The sequence below is a fragment of the Oryza brachyantha genome, chromosome 4, assembly GCF_000231095.2.
Source record: "Oryza brachyantha chromosome 4, ObraRS2, whole genome shotgun sequence".
Classification (NCBI taxonomy): domain Eukaryota; kingdom Viridiplantae; phylum Streptophyta; class Magnoliopsida; order Poales; family Poaceae; genus Oryza; species Oryza brachyantha.
This window is the reverse complement of record NC_023166.2, coordinates 21534136-21558873: the sequence shown is the minus strand read 5'-3', so window position 1 is coordinate 21558873 and position 24738 is coordinate 21534136. Positions and strand designations below refer to the sequence as shown.

Below are 24738 nucleotides of genomic sequence, written 5' to 3'. Positions count from 1 at the left end.
GATCCGGGAGATGGGCCGGGATTTGGGCCAATGCCAAACAGTAGAGGAGTCCATCGGCGAGTGGAGGGGGGGCAGCCTTTGTGCTGCCACACCACTGGGGCACTGGTCAGTGGGCACGACGCTTGCCTGCACATCACATGCGTGCGCGTATTGCACGCACCCACCTAAAATCTCTCGTTGATTGATTATTGTACGTCATCGACGGCCATGGGCAGCTTGGCCGTGTCCGTCTATTTGTAGTTACTAGTAGGCGTCCGTCCCCGTGTTTGGCGCGAACATTGCATGGGGGCCGGGCCGGTGGTTATCCTTCCCTGCGCCGGGCACGCATGAACCACCAATGCAATCCAATCCAAGCGAAGCCTGCGATGGGCGGCGCGACGCTCCTCCCGCTGCTGCTCGCGGCGGCGGCCATTGCGGCCGAGGCCGAGGCCGGCGCGCTGGTGGGCGACAAGTGCGAGGCGTCGGGCTGCGGCGCGGGGATGCGCTGCGCCAGCTGCTCCCCGCTGCCCGGCTCCGGACCTCCCGTCTGCTCGCGGACGACGCCTCTAGACCCCAAGCAACACCGCGTACGTCCGTCCCGTTCGTCTCGTGTTGTTGTCGTCGCCGTCTCAGGCGAATTGATTGATGATTTTTTGGTCGCAGGGGACGGAGCTGCCGTTCAACCGCTACACATGGCTGACCACGCACAACTCCTTCGCCATCGTGGGCTCCGCCTCGCGCACCGGCGCACCCATCATCGCGCCGCCCAACCAGGAGGACTCCATCACCTCCCAGCTCAAGGTGCTCCTCCTCTCTTTCTCTGCTCAATTTATTATCCGCTAGACGAATCATGCACCACTTCACAAACGGACGGTCTTGTTCCGTACGTACTCACAAGGGAAAAGTAAAAGAAGATAAAAGCTGATGCTTTCGTCTCAAGGTGCATTGCCCACGACGCATTGCTCCTTTTGTCAACGTGCGCACCCACTAAGCCAAAATTTGTACATGCTGTGTGCTTTTGCTAGATGATAACGAAAGATTATTCAATTTTTTGATAGATATTTCACGTATAAATAATAAAATTAACTAATATAAGTTAAAAATATATTTTTAAAAATATGAGATGATCAGCTTTTATATGGATTTTTAAAAAAAATTACCAATTCGACAAACATATACACAAAAATCGAGAAATAATCTACATAAAAGAACGCAGACTACATGTTAGTGGTTGTAAAGAACAATGTTGTTTAATCAATTACTCAGGGCTTCGTTTCTTCGCTTTTGCTTATGCTATAAGCTAAAATTTAAATTTTTAATATTAAAATTAAAGTTAATTTATAGGTTATTTATCATAATTTATTTTTCAGTTTTTGCTTTAAATCGCTGGGAATATATATATATATATAAACTCTACGCACACGCGCTCACGGCTCACTCGCGTTCGCCAGCCTATGTGTGGCGGCCTTGCGGCCCACTTGCGCGTAGCGTTCGCTTGCTGGCCGGTTCGCAGCCCTCCAGCAAAATATTGGGAAAAAGTGTGTCGAGGGGAAGATTCGAATTTCGATCCCTGATCTATGCCTTGACAGTGTTGGACTCTAGCCATCCGACCGACGTAGTTGCTTTGTTTAAAGGCAAACATATATCTTATATGAACGTAATGCACCGACGGTCGTAGACCAATCCATGCTCGATGTAGATTGTATCATCCATTTATTATTAGATATATTGTTTGTGATGTTTGCTTTTTGATATTTTTTTTTGGGATGGTTATACTCCATTGTATTTTAATAGGTCGTTAACGTTTTGATGTGAGTTTAATCGTCCAAATTTTTTTACAAATATGAAAAAAATGTTAGTTATAATTAATATATATTTAGTAATAAATCTATTAAAAAGTAAATGATAGTTATGTAAGTTTTTTGAATAAGACGAATGGTTAAACGTCTGTCAAAAAGTTAGCAATATTATTTATTAAAATAGATATGGAGTATATGTTTTTAAAAAATTCAACTGTCTATAACTATAACATATATATGTCATGTATTTTAATAAAATTTTAAATAAAATGGTTACTTTTATCCCCGTGGCGAAGCACGGGTAATATATATATATATATATATATATATATATATATATATATATATATATATATATATATATATATATATATATATATATACGGGTTTTATTTATAAATTATTATTTTTTTTATAAATATGTCGCAAACGACGAGGATGTCATCTGAGAATGTTACTAGTGCATTGCAGAACGGCGTGAGGGGCCTGATGCTGGACGCATATGACTTCCAGAACGATGTGTGGCTGTGCCATTCCTTCGCCGGGAAATGCTACAACTTCGCTGCCTATGTAACTAACTAACTAACCGACAGGCAGACACCGATCCATTTTTTATTTCCAATCTGGCATACAATCTTGGCGTGGTTGTTTAATTTGGTCTCGTCGATCAGCAACGTGCAGTGGATGTGCTAAAGGAGATTGCGTTGTTCCTGGAGTCCAACCCGTCGGAAGTGATAACGCTGTTCGTGGAGGACTACGCTGCTCGGGGTTCAGTCGGCAAGGTGCTGCGCGCGTCAGGGCTGAGCAAGTTCGTGTTCCCGCCGGCGAAGATGCCCAAGGACGGCGGCGACTGGCCTCTGCTCAAGGACATGATCGCCGACAGCCATCGGGTGCTCGTCTTCTCGTCCAAGCCGGGGAAGGACGGCGACGGCATGGCCTACGAATGGGACTACGTCCTCGAAACCCAGTGTATATTACGTGTATCCCTCTTCGTCTTCCTCTCGCACACGGACACGGATGACTCATGCGGATGTGCAGACGGGAACGATGGGCTGGTGGGCGGGTCGTGCCCGAAGCGGTCGGAGTCGCGGGCGATGGACTCCACCAAGCAGTCGCTGATCCTGATGAACTTCTTCAGCACCAACCCCAGCCAGCTCTGGGCGTGCGGCAACAACTCCGCGCCCCTCGTCGCCAAGCTCAAGACCTGCTACGACTCCTCCGCCAACCGCTGGCCCAATTACATCGCCGTCGATTTCTACATGGTCGTCCTACACAACACAACACAACACTTGCATCTACTCCATCTCTTGATGAGCTTGCGCTTTCTATTTCATCTCTGACTCTGACCGACGAGAGATGCGTACGTGCAGAGGAGCAGAGGCGGAGGAGCTCCGTTGGCGACGGACGTGGCGAACGGCCGTCTCCAGTGCGGCTGCGACAGCATAGCATACTGCAAGGTTCACTTCCATCACTCCTACCCCTGCTCGATCGTTACTTTTCTTAACCCAACCATGCATTTACACGTCCAATGCAAATGTATTATATATATATACGCTACGCAGGCTGGCTCACCGTTCGGGCGCTGCGCCTTGCCACCAAAGACGGCTGCTACTTCACCGGCGGCGGCTCCACCGGAGACGGACACTAGTATTATTTCACCGGCGGCAGCACCACCAAAGACGATGACTCCAAGTTCACCGAAGAAGGTTACTATTGCATTGGAGACAGCGGTGACCGTGAGGGCAGAGGAGGAGGCGTCGACGGGCACATCCGCAGCAGACGGCACAGCGTCCTCTTCTTCCTCTAACCGCCTGTCCACAAGCTCTTTCCTCTCTGGATCATTTGTTCCATCTCTTCTCCTCCTCATTTCACTCTCTTATATTAATTAACATCGATTGATCGGGCCTATGATCGACGTTAATAACTTCATACGAATATCACGTCGATGGACTGCATGCATATGCATATCCTATCCAGCTATATGTCCGGCCTCCTGCTATGTGTGGCATGTATGTGTATATACTATATACCTAGGCTACTTATTAACTAGTGTAATGGGTGGTGTAGTAGAGTAATTCTTGTACCATATGCATGGGAGGATGCATGTTGTTAATGACACATGTTACTGTCTACGAGGGAAAAGAAAGGAAAGAGAGAAAAAAAAATGACATATGTGGGGTCCACTATACGACATGTCAGCAAAACCGAGCAAAAAAAAATAAGTCCTGAGAGATCTTTTTTAAACGATTTATATAAATTTAGATACACATTTCTGATTTTGATGTTAAGAAATCTAAGATGTACTTGACATTAAGTTGAGAGACTTCTAGTGAACTTTTTTCTTATGAGAAAGCTCGTGGTCTAATACCAGTTGCCCTACTAAAGCCCAGCGGCATGTGAACGGATCACTGGAAGCTCAAGGAATAGTGTTTGACGGTTGGACCACCTAATACATCACGGACCAATCAAACTTTCCCAATTGGGCCAATTTAAGGGCTTAAGGCCAACTAACAACCTGGATGGCCTACTTAACAATAATAAACTGTGCTATTTATTTGACGTCGTTGACTTTTGTTTTATTTAAAAATATGTATAATTAATAAACATTTTATTACAATTTGATTTATTATTAAAAAATTTCAAAAATAACTTATAATCTTATATATTTAGACAAAATATTTAAATAAAACGAACAATCAAACATAGACATAAAAATCAATCATATTAAATAAATAAAAAAATCTAAGGGAGAATATCTATATAAATGATGGGTCCGCTGCGTAAGATGCAGTGCACGATGGCAGCATATGGCCACTCAAGTTTATAAATCTAGAGTTACTGGGAAGTGGGAATGAAATGCTCAATAAACTGATGCATGCGTGCCCTGACTAATGGAGTATACTAATATCGTTAGACGAGACTTTGAAGCCTTCAAACACCGAGCACAAGGTCTTGATGCTCTCATAATAAAACCAGCATAAGTGGATGTACAGTAATTTCCTATACTCTTATTGCATATACCGAAAAAGATATATTACACTCGCAATGCAATTGGATAATTAATTAAGAGTCGAAATGAAATTTTCGGGCACGAGACGGACGGTGGCCTTAGCTGCATGCGTTTGCTGAGGTGCATCGATATGATTAGGCATGGGCAAAAGATGATCCGAACCGAAAAAACTGAACCGAATTGACCAACATCGAAACTGAAATGAGTGGGACCAAATTTTTGGTTTGAGTTTTCAGTAACTGAAAACCGTGCGGTTAATGTCAGTTTTAGACAAAAAAAAATAATGCACTTAAATAAAATCTAGGATTTAAATATGTATTCTGTAATTACGAGAGCCCACTCTCTTCTAATAAAAGCTTTCAATAATAATTCTGGCATAATATTTTTTTCGCTTATATAATTGTAAGCAAAATTCAAATATTCAACCTAAAATTTAAAGTTAATTTTGGATTTTTCACCGAAATTTATTATCCTAAAACAATTTCATAAGGAAAATGTATATTAAATTAAAATAACGATAAAACATTTAAAATTACCAAAGAGATCGTGTGTGCCCACAACTTTAAGGTAAAAAGGATAGAAGATAATATGATATAAATTTATTTGTTTATAATGAATACGTGGCTTATCTAATGCCTAGTAGTAGTATCCATTGGGAGGAGCAGATATTTTAGGAGTGGGCGGCTTTCGAAACACACGTGGTCTAGCAGATGTGTGCCGGCCACCATCGCCATGTGGGGATGCACATGTATGTACCCCTGCACTTTGCTGAAGGCATCAAGTTATAACTGTAAAATAGGCGCACACTGACACATGCCCATAAATATAACATAAAAAAGGTATTTTTCACCTATCAAGTATGTAGCACGTACGTGACGAAAACTCGTCGTCACTCGGCCCTCATTCGCAGCGTACGTTTTCAGTATGTAGCTTAATTAATTTACTGTCATGTTGTTGTGTGTTTGTTTGTTTATCCCTGGGCTCAAGGATCAAGTTAGCGATTGGCGTTGCGGACTGTCCCTCGCGTGGTGTGATTGATACTACACTAGCGTGGCGTGGGTTAGCACTAATTATTTTTATTTTTAATAGTATTAAGTTAAATATTTGAACTTTATCGGTTAATAGAAAAGCAATTCTGTTAGTACTGTTACTAGATTTATTAATATTAAGCAAACTATCGTAAGATGCTACTCTCTAAATTTAGTCACTTATCTGTACAATAAGCATTGTTCGTCAAAATATTATATCCAAGATCATATACATATATAATATAATGTTTAATCATGTTTTATTTTAGAACAAAGAAACTCTTCGTGAGAAGAATTTTAAAACTACTGTCCCTATCTTTTCGCTTGTGCTTGTGTTTAAATGTTTAATATTTAATTTTTAACTTTAAATTTAGAATTGATTTTAGACTTTTTACCGATTTTTTTTTATTGGTTTTTAGATCACTAACCATACATATATAAAATTTTTTATTTATAAATGTATCGTTTTTTCCATGACAAAAAAAAATCACCAACCGCACTCCTTGTAGGATGGGAGCAGCTAGATTCTCCGGTCGCTGGCCTATAAATAACGGCCAGTTCTTGACGGGAGGAAGCCACAAGCGCAGGCCAGTCTACAAATTAAGATGGCTGCAGCGAGCGGGAGAAGCGCATTGGCACTCGTCTCCGTCGTCGTCGTCGCCCTCCTCTCGCCACCAGCAGCAGCTCATGAGTTGTCCGTGGACTTCCACGCGGCGTCATGCCCGCAGTTGATGCCCATTGTGCGCTCCTCCGTGCAGGCGGCGCTCCAGCAGGAGATCGCCCTCGCCGCCGGCCTCCTCCGCATCTTCTTCCACGACTGCTTCCCGCAGGGGTGCGACGCGTCGGTGTATCTGAGGGGAGGCACAAGCTCGGAGCAGGGCATGGGGCCTAACCTCACCCTACAGCCGCGGGCGCTGCAGCTGGTGGAGGACATCCGCGCCAAGGTGCACGCGGCATGCGGACCCACCGTCTCCTGCGCCGACATCTCCGCGCTCGCCACCCGCGACGCCGTCGTCCTCTCCGGGGGCCCCTCCTACGAGCCCTCCCTCGGCCAGCAAGACAGCCTCACCCCGGCCTCGGGGAACCTGGTCGGCGATCTCCCGGGGCCGAACACCGCCAGCGTCCAGGAACTCCTCGACCTATTCGGCAGCAGGGGCCTGGCAGAGGCCGCCGACCTGGTGGCGCTCTCCGGCGGCCACACCGTCGGGAGGGCACGCTGCGACTTCTTCCAGGACCGGGCGATGCGGCGAGACGACACCTTCTCCAAGAAGCTGGCGGTGAACTGCAGCAAGGACCCCAACCGGCTGCAGAACCTGGACGTGATCACGCCCGACGCCTTCGACAACGCCTACTACATTGCGCTCACCAACAACCAGGGCGTCTTCACCTCCGACATGGCGCTCGTCAAGGACCCCAAAACCAGGCCCATCGTCCGCCAGTTCGCCGCCGACAAGGCCGCATTCTTCACCCAGTTCGCCAAGTCCATGGTCAAGCTCAGCCAGGTCCCGAGGCTCGACGGGAACCGAGGCGAGATCCGCCGCAGCTGCTTCAGGACCAACGGCCAGAGCCTCGTCGACGCCACCGCCACCGACGACGCCCAGGGCTTCGCCGCTTCTGCTTGATACGTAGATTTATCGCACTCTGTCGCGGCCGTCCGTCGTCGTTATCGACAAATTAGCTAGGGACCTACGTGCTAATTGACGCAAAGCTAGCTAGCTAGCTTAGCTTAATTATCTTAATTACTGTACTGTAGTCGATCTGTTTGGTCTGCAGGGCTTGTGCCTTGCCTCTTTGTATGTTCCCTTACGGCCGTGCAATAAAAACACTACTCTTTATCTTTCAAAACGACACCACATCATTTCAATCTCCTCTTTTTCTTACATCGATCCTAGCTTGTAAAATTTTTCTAATCTATGCTTATATTATAAAAGAAGACACTAATTTTAACTTTGGATCCGTCACACCCACCTCCATTACTAATGTTTTTTCAATAAACTACATGTAATCTAACAGTAACATTCGAGCATCCCAGCGGTTCATCTAAATTTGATCATCCATATCTTTATTTAGATGATCATTTAAAACAGTTTCATACTTCATATCTCTTTGTACTCCAGCAGATCATTTATATATGACTCCTCTATATCTCTTTGAAGGATGCAGAGAGAATATTCAAATATAGAGTTTTCCTCTCCTAATATGGATGGCATCAACAAATAGAGGATGAAATGGATATTCTGTTAGAGCTCAATTTTTATCCTTCATCCTTTATTTTTAGGATGGAGGATGAAATGGATAAACTGATGGGTGCTGAAATTAGTCCTTCTAGGTATTGGTTCTATATTATCTCATCTCTACGATATAAGTTGATCCGAACAATATTATTGCTTTGTCATGGTAGGCGGGGTAGCCGGAGCTGGAGCTCGAGAACTCCGCGCATGATTTGTTTGTGATTATTGGTTTGGAAAGGGATGGCTGAGCATGTTGATTCAATTCGTCCCTGGATCGATATTCACTTCCTTGCCTTGAGAAAGGAGAGCTACAAGGCAGCACATGAGCGGAGCGTTATTGTTGAGCACCAAATGCCCTAGTAGGAAGCCGTCCACATAGAGCTTGGCAGTGTTCTTTGCTGATAGTATTTTACCCATATAATTGTTGGTAGGAAATCTCAACTATTTATTTAGAGTTTTAATATCAGTAGAAGAAACATTCTACTGCCATAATCATCTATTACTCTATAGTGCACCAACTTATTTTACTCATCATCATCGTGTGATACATCTGACGACCCAAGACATCTGTATGTGGTTTAACGATCCAGATTCTTCTCCCCTATGGTAGGTAAATGTTTCATTTTGTTTTTAAACTCATAATAAATTTGGATTTTGAATTACGTATTATTTGAGAGTTGTATGGTTGTTTTGTTTCTTTGATATACACAAACGTCAACAAAGTTTCATTTATTATAAGAAGACGGGAAGTTGAATGTGATGTAACTCATATTTATATAATGTGGTTTTCATTAAATTTACATTTATATAGTTTATTTTCTGATAATTTTAGTTAACGTGAATAAATTATTTAATTAAAATTATCCTTGCAATATGTGAACTTGCAGTGATTTTGAAATTAGTGTATAAATTTATTGTTGTGACGTTCTGAAATTAAAATATAAACATGGCCTTGCAAATTCTAGGATTACGGTCCAAACTTAAAAACTCGTAATTTATTACAATATGATCTAATCTATGATTAATTATGCAAAGCTATAATTATCATTGTTAACTGATGGTTTGCTGTTGTTTTGTCAACGTTTACCAAATTAACAAATGCATGATAGACAAACAACTTCGAATGTTTAGTTTATGAGTTTTTTTTTCATCATTAAAGAGGTACAATGAGATATCATTCTTTTCAATATAAAATTTGATATTTTTTAGTACCTAAGGTACCAAGAGATACCAAATTTTACATAGAAAATAGTGATACTTATTCAAATAAAATTGCTCTTAGTTTATATATATATATGATTATATCTAAAAGAGTTTAAAATATCTTATTTATATTATTAAATTGAACCGTAATATTAGCACGTATATATTGCTAGCGCGTATGGTTTGCTATGTACGTCGTGCACAGACGGAGGGGGCCATGGCATTGTCGATGGTTCAATGCAAGTGGTGGCTGGACCAGATCGATAACTGATGTACACATACATATACATCGACATCCGTTAAGTAATTCCAAGTTTTGCGAGCCCCACGATAGGTGCAAGGCAAGCTAGATGCGTTGCTTCTAGGTCCTAAGACGGTTTGTATGATATGTATTCTTCCGATCTTTAAACAAGGAATTAAAATATATTTGTCATATATACGGCCGACAAGGTACGTAGATGGTTTATATGGTGAATTGGTCATATGGACTGTCGTGGATCGCTCTCGCTCGAGTGCTACGCATGAACTGTGTTCTACTCTTCCGATATTTTCAACATTTTACATGACTTTTGCGTACATATTTTTTGCACAATTGAACAATATATATATTTTTATGAAATACCAGTAAAAAAATATCATCTTTTTTTCTAAATAAATTTTTAGTTTTATAATATCTAATTTTATTATTTATATCATTAAATGGCTATTAAAAATCAGATACCTTTTATCTATCGTCTTTAGCCGTAACGGTGAAAAATTCCAAAAAAAAAAGTCGACATCAGGTTTGGCATCTCCGGAATCGACATGCGGCGTAGCTTACCCGAGCCTGCCGTTCAATTAAACTTCAAGTGTAGTACACAGTAAATGCGAAAAAGTTTTTAGCACACACCCGTGTGTTTGCATGACATCTAAATAGTCATTAAAAATATGAAAAAATTTGATAACATAGATTAATATGATTTATATCACTCTACAAACATGCAAGTTTAAATTCAATTTTTACAAGTTGTAGCAAAAAACAAACAAAACTGAAAGCATATGCATATTCATAATTATTTTTGTTATTTTTTCTATAACTTGTAGAAATTGAATTTAAACTTGCATATTGGTGGAGTGATATAACTCATATTAAAATATCTTGTTAAATTTTTTCATAATTTTTTATGACTATTTAGATAACATACAAGTAACGAATGTAACTACGTCTGTGTGTAAAAAGTTGTTTTTCACAGTAAATACTGCTACTAGTAGCAACACAGTGTGAAGGCGTGCCCACGTGGCCCCACTTGCGCTTCTCGTTGCAGGGAAAATTGAAGACAACGTACCAGACTTACACTTGTATTCTGGTTTTTCTTATACTCAGGTGTGTCTCGTACGTGAAAAATTATTTTTGAATGGCACATCAGATGTTAAAAGATGTTTTTAGATACAAATGAAAAAAAGAATTTTATGGCTCGCCTCGAAACCATGAGACGACTTTTGAGCCTAATTAATCTGTCAATAACACATATGGGTTACTGTAGCACTTATGGATAATTATGAGCTAATTAGGCTCAAAAGATTCATCTCATTATTTTTCTCTATTAGTTTTTTTATCTATGTTTAATGTTTTGTTTAGGTGTCCAAAGATTCAATATGATGTTTTGCGAAAAAAATGGGAATTGAACCCTTAGTCCATGTTTTTTGTGTGAGATATACAGGTGCCAGCGCGTAAAATATAATAATAGATTAATATATATATGATTAATTAATTGTTGACTGTAGAGAATTTAAAATGTAGATTGATATGAATTTTGAAATCAACCTTTATATATAATTTTTTATAAAAAATATATTATTTAGCGGTTTAGAAAGCGTACATGTCCACTGAAAACGCAAACAAAAGAATTGAGTTACTAGATGTCGTAAAATTTAAAGTGCCTTAAGTAACTGTCTTTTTCTGCGTGGAGCCGTGGACGACGACCGGGTGATGTCGTCGTGCATGGAGGTCGGTATGGAATTGAAGCATGCACGTATGAATGTGTGTGGTGGAAAAAGAGAATCTGAGCTACTACAGTAGTAATTCATTTGGACTTGGCTTGATCAGCTTATAAATAAGGGCCACTTGAGGACGGGAGGGAGGAAGCCACGAGCTCATTAAACTGCAAATAAATTAAGACCAGGAAAAAAAAAAAGACAGAGGGATGGGTGCAGTGAGCAGGATGAGCGCCGCCTGCGCATTGGCCGTCGTCGCCGTCCTCCTCCTCATCTCCTCCCCACCGGCAGCGGCAGCGGCAGCGCCCGAGCTGTCCGTGGACTTCCACGCGGCGTCGTGCCCTCAGCTGCAGCACATCGTGAGCTACTACGTGGAGGACGCGCTCCAGCGCGAGATCGCCATCGCCGCCGGCCTCATCCGCATCTTCTTCCACGACTGCTTCCCGCAGGGGTGCGACGCGTCGGTGTATCTGAATGACACCGCTGCTTCGGAGCTGCGCATGCCGCCCAACCTGTCCCTGCAGCCCAAGGCGCTGCAGCTCGTCGAGGACATCCGCGCCAAGGTGCACGCCGCCTGTGGCCCCACCGTCTCCTGCGCCGACATCTCCGCCCTCGCCACCCGTGACGCCGTCGTCGTCTCCGGCGGCCCCTCCTACGACGTGCTCCTTGGCCGCAAGGACAGCCTCGCCCCGGCACGAGAGGAGCTCGTCCTGGAACTCCCGTCGCCGAGATCATCCACCATCAAGGAGCTCCTCGACGGGTTCAAAAACAGGAGCAGGGGCCTGGGAGAGCCCGCCGACCTGGTGGCGCTCTCCGGCGGCCACACCGTCGGGAAGGCGAGCTGCGGCACCTTCCAGGACCGGGCTGACCGGCAGGAAGACACCTTCTCCAAAAAGCTGAAGGCGAACTGCAGCAGGGACAGCAGGCGGCTGCAGAATCTGGACGTGATCACGCCCGACGCCTTCGACAACGGATACTACATCGCGCTGACTTACAACCAGGGGGTCTTCACCTCCGACATGGCGCTCATCAAGGACCCCCAAACTAGGCCCATCGTCAGGCAGTACGCACAAGACAAGGCCGCCTTCTTCAACCAGTTTGCCAAGTCCATGGTCAAGCTCAGCAACGTACCAACGCTCAGGCTCGACGACAACAATGGCGAGATCCGCCGCAACTGCTTTGCTTCCAACAAAGCGCCGCGCGTCGTCGTCCAAGATACCACCGACGACGAAGACGAGGGGTTCGCCGCCTCTGCGTGATGGATTATATATATACTCCTATATATATGGATCGATATCAAGATCATCGATATATATATGCTGTATGCATGTACCATGCATATATACGTACGTACCTACAATTTTGGGTTTTCCTAGAGTCATGAGATCCAATCTTTTGGCGCTAATAAGCAACGATCCTTCAATTATGTTGCGATCGATCGGTGGTCGAGCGAGCTAGCCTCGAGTAATAACTGGTTACACATCATTAGCTGTCGTCACCCTGCAAATGTGAAGATGTATTAGTAATTTAATTACCCTGCTCCGACATAAATAAAAGAGAATTTTGTTGGATTTAATTGGGTAATTCATGTAATTAAATCAAATAAATTATAAGTCTCATGATGCTAGGAATTATTTGTATTCATATCTATGAAGATTTTTTTTAGAATTATTTAAATAATTGGTAATTAAATGGAGTGGTAACCTACTCAACTATTACTAATTGATGTCAAATGGTGGTTTGATGGCTGGTTAGTGCTCTCTTTCTATTCATCTTTCATGACCATCCATCTTCATCTTCCTTTGTCTCCTATAAAAGGAGAATGGACTTGATCTATGCACGAGATATAAGAGACATATTCTATTAGGTAAGAGCATTTTTCTCATTCTTGAGTAGGTACAAAGAAGTATCACTATTTTCTATATAAAATTTGATATCTTCTAGTATATAAGGTATAAAGAGGTATCAAATTTTACATAAAAAACAGTGATATCTCTTGGTACTTTCTCAAGGAATAGAAAATTACTCATTAGTTAATCATCTATAATCTGATTTCGTCCTGCCTCTCTACATGCACAACTGCTAATCGTTCCGCAACGAATTCATCAATAAGCCAATGTCAACCCAACGACACTAACATGTTCAGCGCTGGAGGAGGAGCTGATGATGGTAATGGAGGAGACAACGACAATGGAGGAGGCGGCAACGGAGGCAGAGGCGACGGTGGCAACCTTTGCAAATCAAGTGGATCGACTACTCCTTTGCATCGGGGTGTGTTCCACATGTTAATTTTCGTGATGTTCATGGTGACTTCGATTATGTTTACGATACATGTCAATAGTGTTTACATAGATTATTCTCGGTGGGCATGTGTCTTGTCTTTAATATATTTCTTTATGAATTTATGTATTAAATTAAATAAGAAATTTGACTAGATTTCCAATGTTTTTTTTTAGAAATATGTCAATGGCTCAATGCAAGTGGCGGCTGGACCAGATAGACGATGTTCATATATATATACATCGACATTTGTTAAATATACGATATCTGCAAGGTGGCTTCTAGGTTTTAACATTTCGTTGATTGATATGTTTTCTCTCAGGAATTAAACTACATCGTGGCATATACTAGGGCCGAAAATGAGATATTTTAGTTAGTGGGATCTCAATAATCATGGACCACTCAAAGTCAAGCAATTTTCGGTCCTTAAGAAGGTACTATGAGATACTAAAATTTTAGTGCAAAAATTTGATACCTCATAATACTTCTCTTGATACCTATGAGATACTAAATTTTACACTAAAATGTGTATTTAAGTACCGTAAAATTGCATTGGGTATGATCCATCGCATTAAAACCCATACAGCCGTATGAGGTGTTCCTGTAGTCGTAGTACAGTGCGAAGACGTCCCCACGTACGCCACTTGGCCTTCTAAATTGAAGGCAGCCCACGAGAGAGACTTTTTTTTAACAAATACACAATCAGGATACTAGTACAACTTTTCTTCCAGGATGTGATCATGTACGATAAGCTAGCAAGCTCAGTTGTTGGCTGCGTCGCCTCATTCCTGATCACTCCCTCCACCTCTACGACGTACGGGCCGGGGAACGCTTTTATGAATAAACACTTAGATCTCCTCCTTTTCTTATATCGTATAAATAGTTATAAAAGTTTTTTTAAAAAAAGATAAATAGACAGATCGATCTCCTTATTTTATTATGTTGTCTAAATAGCGAAAAACATTTTTTAAAAAAGTTATCAACGTAAATTAATATGAGATATATTAGTTATGCAAGTTCATATCCGGTGTACAGCAAAAAAATAAATAAATTAAACTGAACACAACATAAGCATATTCACAATTATATCTATTATTTTTGAACTTCAACTTATATATCATATTAATATAATATTGTGAAATTGTTTTTCATGTTTTTAGCAATATAATATTTTGCTTTTTGGTTGAATAAGTCAAACAACGTATTTGTAAACGAAAAATAATTTAAAATAAAACTTTTATATATAAGCAAAAACTGAAAAATAAGATATAATAAAAACCTCAAAATTTAAGGTTAAAAATTTTAAATTTTGATTTTTAAACATAAGCAAAACGTAAAAGACGAGGCCTTTCCTCTCTACCTAGATACTACTACGTAGTAAACTATTACTGACTTTTTATAGGTTAGCTTTTCTCCGTCGGCAACGACGACCGGGCGATGTATGCCTGCCTATATGGCATATGGAGGTAGCGATTCGATTGGTATGCGGCTGGCATGTTGGAAAAATGTGAGGCGCGCGCCTTATCTAGCTTATAAATAACGCCCATTTCTGGACGTGAGGAAGCCACAAGCAGCTACCATTTCTCTGCGTACGTTGTTATTTAATTGAGATTTGCTCCGGTACGTCAGGGTACCGGTATCTCGAGATACCAAATTCGATGATATTAGGATAATATTTCACCAAAATTTAAACTAGAGAAAGTTAATTATTGATTTCAATTTCTCAAACTCATATAGGGATAATATTTTTTTAAAATGTGGTTGAAATCTTGAATTTTCAAATTTGGCATCAAATAATTCTCGATACAGGGTCAATATAGTGATTTCAGAATAAAAATAACGGTCAAGAAAAGATTAACTAAAAGAGTGGCTATAGAAAGGATCAAAAGAAAAACCGTGCTTACACGGCATCTGGATGCCATAACATGGAAGAAAGCAGAGGGGCATGGGCGCCGGATCGAGGAGCACGGAAAGCACATCCATGTCCATGGTGTTGTCGTCGATTCATGCATTCTTTTGGCGTTAAGAAATCAGATTGATTAATTAACAGCGATCCAACAATCATGTCGCGATCGATCGATGGGTGGTCGAGCGAGCCTGGATGGAGGGAGTGGAAAAATCAGATTAATTGACGTTGCATTATTAATTAATTGTCGTCAGCCACAAACGTCAAGGGTGGATTAGCAATTTAATTAGCTTGACCCCAACAATTACTACGCATCGCATCTAGCTGATGGATGGAGATCGATCGAGAGGTTATGCATGTATTGTCAAACTGAAGTGCAAGTGATGCCCGGAGCTAGTAGATAATCGATATATGTACAGCGACACCGGCCTGTTACATGACTTTCAAGTTCTCCGCCAAAAAAGAACGGACACACGCACGACTTTCAAGTTTTTGCGAAGCACTTTCACCGCTCAAAGTGCAAGCTAGCTATATATACCTGCCCTTCCTCTTAATTCTAACATTTCGGCTGGTCGGCCGGATCAATCAAAGTCAATTATAAGCATGCGTACTTTCTTTATTATAAAAGCAAAACAACGTATTTATAAACAAGATAATTTATTAATAAAAATATAATATACATATTTTTAGCAATTTAAAAGACAAGATTAAAAAATAAACTTCGATGAAAAAAATCTTAAAATTAACTGTTAAAAATTAAAATTTTGACTTATAAGCATAAATATAAACAAAAAGATGGGGATAGACATTTTAGCCGACTTCTAAAATACATCGGACAAATATCTGTAAATGCTTTTGTTCTTAAAAAAAACAAGGATATATGCCAGGCTGCCAGCACGTGTTAATCGTCCTTTCCCCTCTCTCCTCGTCTTACCTTTAATACTCTTCCGCAAAAAAAAAATCATAGGTTTTTTTTTTGTCAAACTTAACAAACCTAAACTATTAATAACTAATAAATTCTAAAATACTTAGTCCATAAATATAACAATAGTGTATGTAGATTTATCTTGGATGCTATTCCTATAAATCAATAAGGTTATTATATTAATTACACGTGTTTCATGAACTTATTATATATAACGGAGAATTATGGTTACATCACATCTCAAAATTAACCATTAAAAAGATTAACGTCAAAATTTTTGACCAATTAGTATATATGTATGTAACCGAATTCAATATTTATCAGAACCAAAAATAAAGATATGTTGCATATATGACCGACAACCAAAATTAGCGTCGGAAAAAACAATTGTGTCAGAGAGAGATCAGAAAAAAAAATGACCATTCCTAGCCCGTGAATGCATGGACTTTGGGCAAGTGGTCGGGGTTAGCTAAAAGCTGGAAATTTCCACGCAAAAATACTGTGCTAGCACTGTCATTTTTCGGTTTTGTCAGATGGGCATATGTGGCCTGCTTATCCGCAGAACCCGTACGTTTGCGACAGCTGGGACAACACGTTTCAAACATCAAAACCCGTACTCACTACGTCCAAAAATAAACCAATTTTTTATTTTTTACATATAATTTTTGACTCTTTATTTTATTTAATTTTTTTTCGATTGATATTTTTGTTTTTATTAGATGATAAATTATGGATAGTATTTTACGTGTGACTAATTTTTTTTAATTTTTTAAAAATTTTTAAATAAAACAGATGGTCAAAGTTGGATACGGAAACCGAAGAATTGATTTTTTTTGACAGAAGTACGTGTTGGAGCATTATTACAGGCTACAGAGTCCAGTGTGAAGGCGTGCCCACCCCACTTGCTCTGCTACCTAGCCATAAGCCCATAAGGTGATCGAAGAAAGCTATGAAGAATAAAGCAACCGTCAACCATGCTAAATTAAACAAGACACACTTACATGCATACAAGTCTCAATAAGATAAGAAGATAATAATAGTCCACTATCACTTTTTTTTTCATATATCCACCACGTGACCGATAACCCCCTCTTGCCACCGCTTGTTCATTATTCCTCCATATTTTACGGTTCATAATCATAAGTGTCTTTCTTTTTCTTCTCTCTTTATTTTATCCATCATCTTGGGGGGATGCATATGCAATATGCATGGGACTTGGAAGTAAGCCTGCCAGTAGATTGTAATCCAATCTAAATCCGCTTCAATCAATTTTTTTACTAATTAGTCTACCAAACCAACCCGTACCAATTATTCTTTATTGGGATTCAATTTAAACCAATCCAACTTTGATTTTAGCCCAACCTGCACCAACTCATTTGGTTAAAATGGATTCAACCCACTCTTGTAAAATGGATGCACCATTTGATATATATAAACTCGGACCTAAAATTTTAAAACTCGCGTTCACACTATAAAAGTTTATCAAATTTGACTGAAATTTAGTGAGATGATCTGTTATGTATAAAAGCAACTTTGTACAAATTTTGGTCGATTTCTACATGTGGGCCCCACGTATGTCTATTATCTTATCCATTAGCTATCCAATTAAAGGATCCATTTACCCTCCACGGGTTAAATCCATTTAGAACTTAAAATAACCTAACCAAATCCAGTCCATACCAATTCATTTGTCTTTATAACCCAATCCAATTCAGACCAGTTGAAGTTACAATCCATTTATGATAAGAGCTCTATTTAACCCATTTTCATCCAACCCATTAGCAGGCCTACTTGGAAGGAGCTAGTTAGCGACTGGTGTCCATGCAGGCGTGGTTCGATCGAAAATGAGCTGCACTAGCTATATATATATCTTCTCTATACGAATATAATAACTTGCAATTATATATTTATGATAAAAGATTTGCTTCGGTCCAATAAAAAGTACCTTGAGATACCAAATCATTCCTTACCATTGGATCTAGCTGAGTAGGATGTGCACTGTTAGATTCAACTATCAGAAACGATTTGATACTACGAGATAGCGGTATTTTTTTTGTTGAACTAGAACAAATCTCTTCCGATAAGTATCATACTGGTTCAAAGCTAGAGAAACACTGATGACTTTTTTAGAGCAGTGAAATGAAATCCTTCCTCGCCCGGTCGCTAGCCTATAAATAAGGGGCTCTTGTGGACGTGAGGAAGCCACAGGCACCACCATATATATATTAGCTCCGTTCTAGTCTACGACGACGACGGCTCAGGCCAAATTAAAGATGGCCAGCAAAAGCGCCCATGCAGTGGCAGTGGCCGTCGCCGTCCTCCTCCTCCTCCTCTCCCCACCAGCACCTGCAGCTTTAGCTGCAGCGCCTCAGCTGTCTGTGGACTTCCACGCCGCGTCGTGCCCGCAGCTCGAGTCCATCGTGCGCTCCGCCGTGCAGGCCGCGCTCCAGCGCGACATCGCCCTCGCCGCCGGCCTCATCCGCATCTTCTTCCACGACTGCTTCCCGCAGGCACGCGCTACCTACTAATTAATCTACGTCCATGAACCAAATTAAATTAGTGCTAAAATTGAAATGAACGTACTTGATGCAGGGGTGCGACGCGTCGGTGTTCCTGACCGGCACCGACTCGGAGCAAGCCCAGCCGCCCAACGCCAACTCGCTGCAGCCGCGTGCGCTGCAGCTCGTCGACGACATCCGCGCCATGGTGCACGCCGCCTGCGGGCCCACCGTCTCCTGCGCCGACATCTCCGCGCTCGCCACCCGCGACGCCGTCGTCCTCTCCGGCGGGCCCTCCTACTCCCCGTCCCTCGGCCAGCTCGACAGCCTCGCCCCGGCCCCGGCGAACCTCGTCAACCAGCTCCCCGGCCCGGGCACCTCCAGCGTACAGCAGCTCATCAACCTGTTCGGGAGCAGGGGCATGCGAGACGCCGCCGACCTGGTGGCGCTCTCCGGCGGCCACACCGTGGGGAAGTCGCGGTGCCCGTTCGTGAGGCCCCAGGACGACGCCTTCTCCCGGAAGATGGCGGCCAACTGCAGCGTCGACCCCAACGGGAAGCAGGACCTGGACGTCGTCACGCCGGTCACCTTCGACAACGGCTACTACATAGCGCTCACAAGGAGCCAGGGCGTCTTCACCTCCGACATGGCGCTCATCAGGGACCCGATCACCGCGCCCATAGTCAGGCAGTTCGCGCAGGACAAGGCAGCGTTCTTCTCCAATTTTACCAAGTCGATCATCAAGCTGAGCAAGGTACCGAGGCCCGGCGGGAACGTCGGCGAGATCCGCCGGAGCTGCTCCAGGTCGAACCGATCACCGCGCCTCGTGGAGACCACCGGCAGTGAGGAAGAGGGATTCGCCGCCTCTGCTTGATTGACATGTATCTTGCATGCGTACTGTGTGGCCTTTGTATGTTTCGTTGACGGCCGTATAATAAGACGTACTGCATCTGCACTGTTTTTCTCTCACCCAACTTTTGGACACTCCATTTATTTACATCTCAAATATGCAACTGTCTATATATAGTTCTCACTCATACGGTTTAAAAAAAGGGTTAATTAGATTCATGCTATTATAAATTTGCTAGTATTAAAATATATCATTATAATTCGATTAATTGTAAGATGCTATTATAATTTCAGAAGTATTATAAATATGCCACTTCATACCCTTTCGATGTATTTTTTAAAAAAATTGGACCATATTGCCCATCTGCTATTTACTGCGCTCTTGGCATGTGCAAGCGCAATTTGGTCCAAAAATAACATATCTGAAATGGTTCTAAAATCATAGTGGCATCTTTACCATTAATCGAATTGTAAATGTGTATTTCAAAACTGGCAAATTTATAATGACATGAATCTAATTAACCCTTAGAAATACACATGCCAAGTTATCCTCGAGTAGTTTTGTAAAGAGGGCAGATGGTCAAATTAACATAAGCTCAAGACATTTGCATTAAGGGACTCTAAAAGATCCCAAAAAAGCAATCGGGTCCTACGCTACTTCTTTGCCTGGACGAAGATAACTATAACAACGACGACGGTGATTTAAAGACCGCAAGCAGCTGCAGATTGACACCAAGAAGCAAACCCAAATGGGCCCTCCGAAGATGGAGGTTGAAGCTTCATTGATGACAACAAGTAAGTTCAGCCACTCCCTAAAGATCCTCCTCCGTTGATAAAGAAGGTCGACATTCTTGCGGATGTATCGCCGAAGATAAAGATGATGGCCGGCACAACCCGCTAAAACGTAAACCTGCAGCGCATTTGAAGACGCCATAGGCAAACTCGGAGCTACTACCACGAGAGATCAAGAACCATGGTTTTACATCGAGACAAAAGGACGCGATGCCGGCGACCTATCGAGCTACACAAAGAAATTAGGAAAATACAAACAAAGCAAAAAATTAATCCTACTACGGGGACTACCTGGACCCCTCCCCGCCGCCGGCGACCGAAGCCGTCGGAATCGGAGGGGATAGGGGGACGGACGAACTTCGCTCTTCCTCGACCTTCTAATAGTACTGTAGCAGAGAGGAGAGAAAAAGGAGCCACCTTCCCTTCCGGCACCAAATTAAACCTCCGCATATAGTTCTCACTCAACTTACGCACGTGTCAAATAAGGCTAACACTAATACGTTGAAAAACAAGAATTACAGGGCCATTATCGCATAATTAATTAAATATTAATTATTTTAAACATAAAAATGAATCAATATGGTTTTCTAAAACAACTATTCTGCAGTTTTTTTTAACAAAACACATGCTATCGAGTATTTCAGGAAGCATGCTCAACGAAAATAAGTGAGTTTTCATCTTCTTCCCCCATAATTAAACCACGAAAATAATTATCTTTCCATATTTTTAAAATATCCCTCCATTTTTTAACTGTTTGGCTAGTTTGTTTAATGAACTAAGTTTAGAGATGATTTAGAGTCGTTGTTTTGATGTTGGTGGACCTGTGTGCGCCCGGTTTACTTTTGTTTGTGTAAAAACTGATGTTGTAAGCTGGTAACCCAGTAAAACTCTATTGCTTGTAGTAAAAGCAGGGCTCATGTGAGCCTTTTGTCTAAATTTTGTTGTAACTTGTGTCGTTTATATTTTGAGTATAAATTTGACCATTTGTCATATTACAAAATATAATTACTATCTTATTTTTATTTTTTTCATGAGGAAAACACACCTTTTGGTTTAATTTCTTTCGTAGGTGACACGTCTAGTTTTCCCCCTTCACTTCTCTTCTGTTCAAACAAATTTAACTTGTTGACTGCCACGCTCCGGATGTTGAAAGCTTCCTGGCCTATAAAGGTTGTATTCATCGAACGGATGGTTATTCTACTTTTTTTTAAAAAAAAAACCATTACACTGCAGATACCAGGAAAGTTCGTGAACAAAATCTGGCCCCACTAATTCATGCAATGCAAACACATCCCTCAAATTAAGCTGAAGTGTGTCGGCAATCAACCTTAATCTAGCTTAATTCCAGTCCATAAAATACGGTCAAGATCGATGAGATGGTCTTCCTGTGTAAATTTACATATGATATCTCAAATAATATATATCATTAAAAGACTAGGAGCAGGTTTAAAGGTATAGCCAGATATGATTATTTAATTAATATGTTTAAAGAAATTTTTATTTGCTTTGGTAGTTTTATTTTACTTTATAAAACAAAATATCCTTCAACCACATTAATTTTTCTCCGCTCTTGTTCAGCTAATAAACGCAACCTTAGAGGGTGTTCAGTTCACGAAACGAAAACTTTTTAATATCACGTCGGACGTTTGATCGAATGTCGAAAGGGTTTCGGATACATGAATGAAAAAAATTTTATAACTCGCCTAGAAACCGTGAGATGAATATTTTGAGCCGAATTAATCCATCATTAATACATACGGGTTACGGTAGCACTTATGGCTAATCATATAGTTGTTAGGCTCAAAAGATTCGTCTCACGATTTTCTCTAAGTATGTAATTAGTTCTCTTTCATCTATGTTTAATGCTACATTTAGGGTTCTAAAGATTTGATGTGATGTTTTTTAGAAATTTTTTTTTTACTAAACTAGCCCTTACTTACAAACAAAATACATACACGTGTACGAGGCTACGGCTTGCATGGAAACTAGTTATATCTGGATCATCCATCTCGCGCATTCACGTGCCGTACGTTGCTTGCCATTTACTCGACCGACCAATGCAGTCCTGATTATCTATCTCTGGCTCTGCTCGATCTCTAGATTAAGATTAATTCCAACTCTGATCTGCAGCATCATCACTGATAATCCATTCTCCTATAAATAACAGCACCATGCATTCATCTTGTTGGACGAGATCGAGGACAGATCACATCGATCACCGGCGTGGGTGTGACTAAGGTTAGTCAGTGATGGCGTCGAGGAGTATGGGCCTCCTTCTTGCGCTCTCCGCCATTGCCGGCCTGCTCTCGCCGGCGCTGTCCGCGCGGTTCATCTCTCTGCCCACCGACCACCGTCCTGTCACTGCGCCGCCCCTCGCCGACGGCCTCGCCTACGACCTCTACAGTGGCTCGTGCCCGCAGCTGGAGACCATCGTGCGCTCCGCCGTGCAGGCGGCGCTCCAGCAGGAGATCGCCCTCGCCGCCGGCCTCCTCCGCATCTTCTTCCACGACTGCTTCCCGCAGGCACTTCATCTAGCTCGAATCTGTCGATTACTTCAACCCAGGCTAATTAATTGCATGCTTCGATCGATTTGTGCAGGGCTGCGACGCGTCGCTGCTTCTGACAGGAGCCAACAGCGAGCAGCAGCTGCCGCCCAACCTGACGCTGCAGCCGCGGGCGCTGCAGCTCATCGAGGACATCCGCGCCCAGGTGCACGCCGCCTGCGGCCCCACCGTCTCCTGCGCCGACATCACCGCCCTCGCCACCCGCGACGCCGTCGTCGCCGTACGTATAGCGAACGCACGCCTGCACCAACGTGCTGATGCTTATTGCTAATGTGTATGTGCTTGCGTTGCAGTCCGGGGGGCTGACTTACGACGTGCCGCTCGGCCGCCTCGACAGCTTGGCGCCGGCTCCCAGCGACGCCGTGTTCCAGCTCCCGCAGCCCACCTCCGACGTCTCCACTCTCCTCAACGCATTCCAGAGCCGCAACCTCGACAACGTCGACCTCGTCGCGCTCTCCGGCGGCCACACCATCGGCAGGGCGCGTTGCAGCTCCTTCTCCAACCGCTTCCGCGAGGACGACGACTTCGCCCGGAGGCTCGCCGCCAACTGCTCCAACGACGGCACTCGCCTGCAGGAACTCGACGTCGTCACCCCGGACATCTTCGACAACCAGTACTACAGCAACCTGGTGGCCGGTCAGGGGGTGTTCACCTCCGACCAGGGGCTCACCGGCGACTGGCGCACCAGCTGGGTGGTCAACGGCTTCGCCGGCAACCACTGGTGGTTCTACGGTCAGTTCGGCAGCTCCATGGTGAAGCTGGGACAGCTCCAGGGTCCATCAGGAAACGTCGGCGAGATCCGCCGGAATAGCTGCTTCGTGCCCAACGGACAGTCGAGCCAGACCATCCTTCCGGCCGCCGGCGACGACGGGTTCGCAACCTCTGCTTGAGATGGATCATCCTGTCAAACTGGTTATGCACACTACAAGTACACACGTACGTACTTGTAGTGCATTTCGTCCCATGTACGTCCCTTGGATCGGTAATAAGAGCATCTTACTTAATTCTGTCGATGAAACCCTGTCTAGCCACAGGAGTTAATTATAAGACGTGTTTTATGTAAACAACTAGATTTATGTTCTTAATTTCTTGCATGGATATTGGTAAGATAAGCTCGTGGCTCGTTAATTTCTACATAATAATTCGGTGAAAATAAGCTTGAAAGTATTATGAGCTGGAACTAAAATTTACACTACAAAATGCATATTGAATTTCAGTTCTTCCTCGCATGCCTAAATCTTTCATTCTAAATAATAATTTTAACACTGTTAAAATAAACTTAAAAGCTCATTTGCTATTGATCAAACGTTTGATTTTTTGTTCTTCAATCAAACACGCGCATATATAATGCATGGGAGCTGAGGAGAGGGCGTGCATGTATGATTTTTTGACTTGCGTGTACGCCTTCAGATTATCATAGAACAACAGTGACTAGATTTAATTGATAGAATTAAAATTTTCAAACATTTGATCACTAGGTGGACCCAACTTTAAGGGATTGTCTTGATTCTAAATCAACATTCCTCTGTGATGGGTACAACATGGTGCATGCACATTTGGTGCCGAAAAGTTTGTTGTTTTCATTCAATATATATTAACCATGGAGTTGTCAGTTTGTGGGACTGGTTTTCCTTATTAAGTGGGTAACTCTCTTCTTCTGATTAAAAACTACTCCCTCCGTTTCATAATGTAAGATGTTT

The 24738-nt window shown here is 42.4% G+C and overlaps 5 protein-coding genes across 5 annotated transcripts; all 5 read left to right on the top strand.

The window, feature by feature from the left end:
- The first annotated feature begins 289 nt into the window (after nucleotides 1-289).
- LOC102716779 (PI-PLC X domain-containing protein At5g67130-like) lies at nucleotides 290-4106 on the top strand. The gene is made up of 7 exons (XM_006653849.3): nucleotides 290-566; nucleotides 643-780; nucleotides 2250-2348; nucleotides 2450-2747; nucleotides 2817-3040; nucleotides 3149-3235; nucleotides 3341-4106. The coding sequence occupies exons 1-7, from the start codon at nucleotides 327-329 to the stop codon at nucleotides 3665-3667; spliced, it is 1413 nt and encodes a 470-aa protein (XP_006653912.2). The 5' UTR covers nucleotides 290-326; the 3' UTR covers nucleotides 3668-4106.
- A 2295-nt stretch (nucleotides 4107-6401) lies between these two features.
- Nucleotides 6402-7680, top strand: LOC102707580 (cationic peroxidase SPC4-like). Its single transcript, XM_006653007.3, has one exon. The coding sequence runs from the start codon at nucleotides 6422-6424 to the stop codon at nucleotides 7436-7438; it is 1017 nt and encodes a 338-aa protein (XP_006653070.1). The 5' UTR covers nucleotides 6402-6421; the 3' UTR covers nucleotides 7439-7680.
- Nucleotides 7681-11386: 3706 nt separating this feature from the next.
- Nucleotides 11387-12843, top strand: LOC121054249 (cationic peroxidase SPC4-like). The gene has a single exon (XM_040523486.1). It carries the CDS (start codon nucleotides 11434-11436, stop codon nucleotides 12481-12483), a length of 1050 nt encoding a protein of 349 aa, XP_040379420.1. The 5' UTR covers nucleotides 11387-11433; the 3' UTR covers nucleotides 12484-12843.
- A 5700-nt stretch (nucleotides 12844-18543) lies between these two features.
- On the top strand, nucleotides 18544-19800 carry LOC102716497 (peroxidase 2-like). Its single transcript, XM_040523337.1, has 2 exons — nucleotides 18544-18845; nucleotides 18928-19800. Exons 1-2 carry the CDS (start codon nucleotides 18609-18611, stop codon nucleotides 19705-19707), a joined length of 1017 nt encoding a protein of 338 aa, XP_040379271.1. The 5' UTR covers nucleotides 18544-18608; the 3' UTR covers nucleotides 19708-19800.
- Nucleotides 19801-22665: 2865 nt separating this feature from the next.
- LOC102706839 (cationic peroxidase SPC4-like) lies at nucleotides 22666-24145 on the top strand. The gene is made up of 3 exons (XM_006653004.3): nucleotides 22666-22996; nucleotides 23073-23258; nucleotides 23332-24145. Exons 1-3 carry the CDS (start codon nucleotides 22724-22726, stop codon nucleotides 23926-23928), a joined length of 1056 nt encoding a protein of 351 aa, XP_006653067.1. The 5' UTR covers nucleotides 22666-22723; the 3' UTR covers nucleotides 23929-24145.
- The last annotated feature ends 593 nt before the right edge of the window (nucleotides 24146-24738 follow it).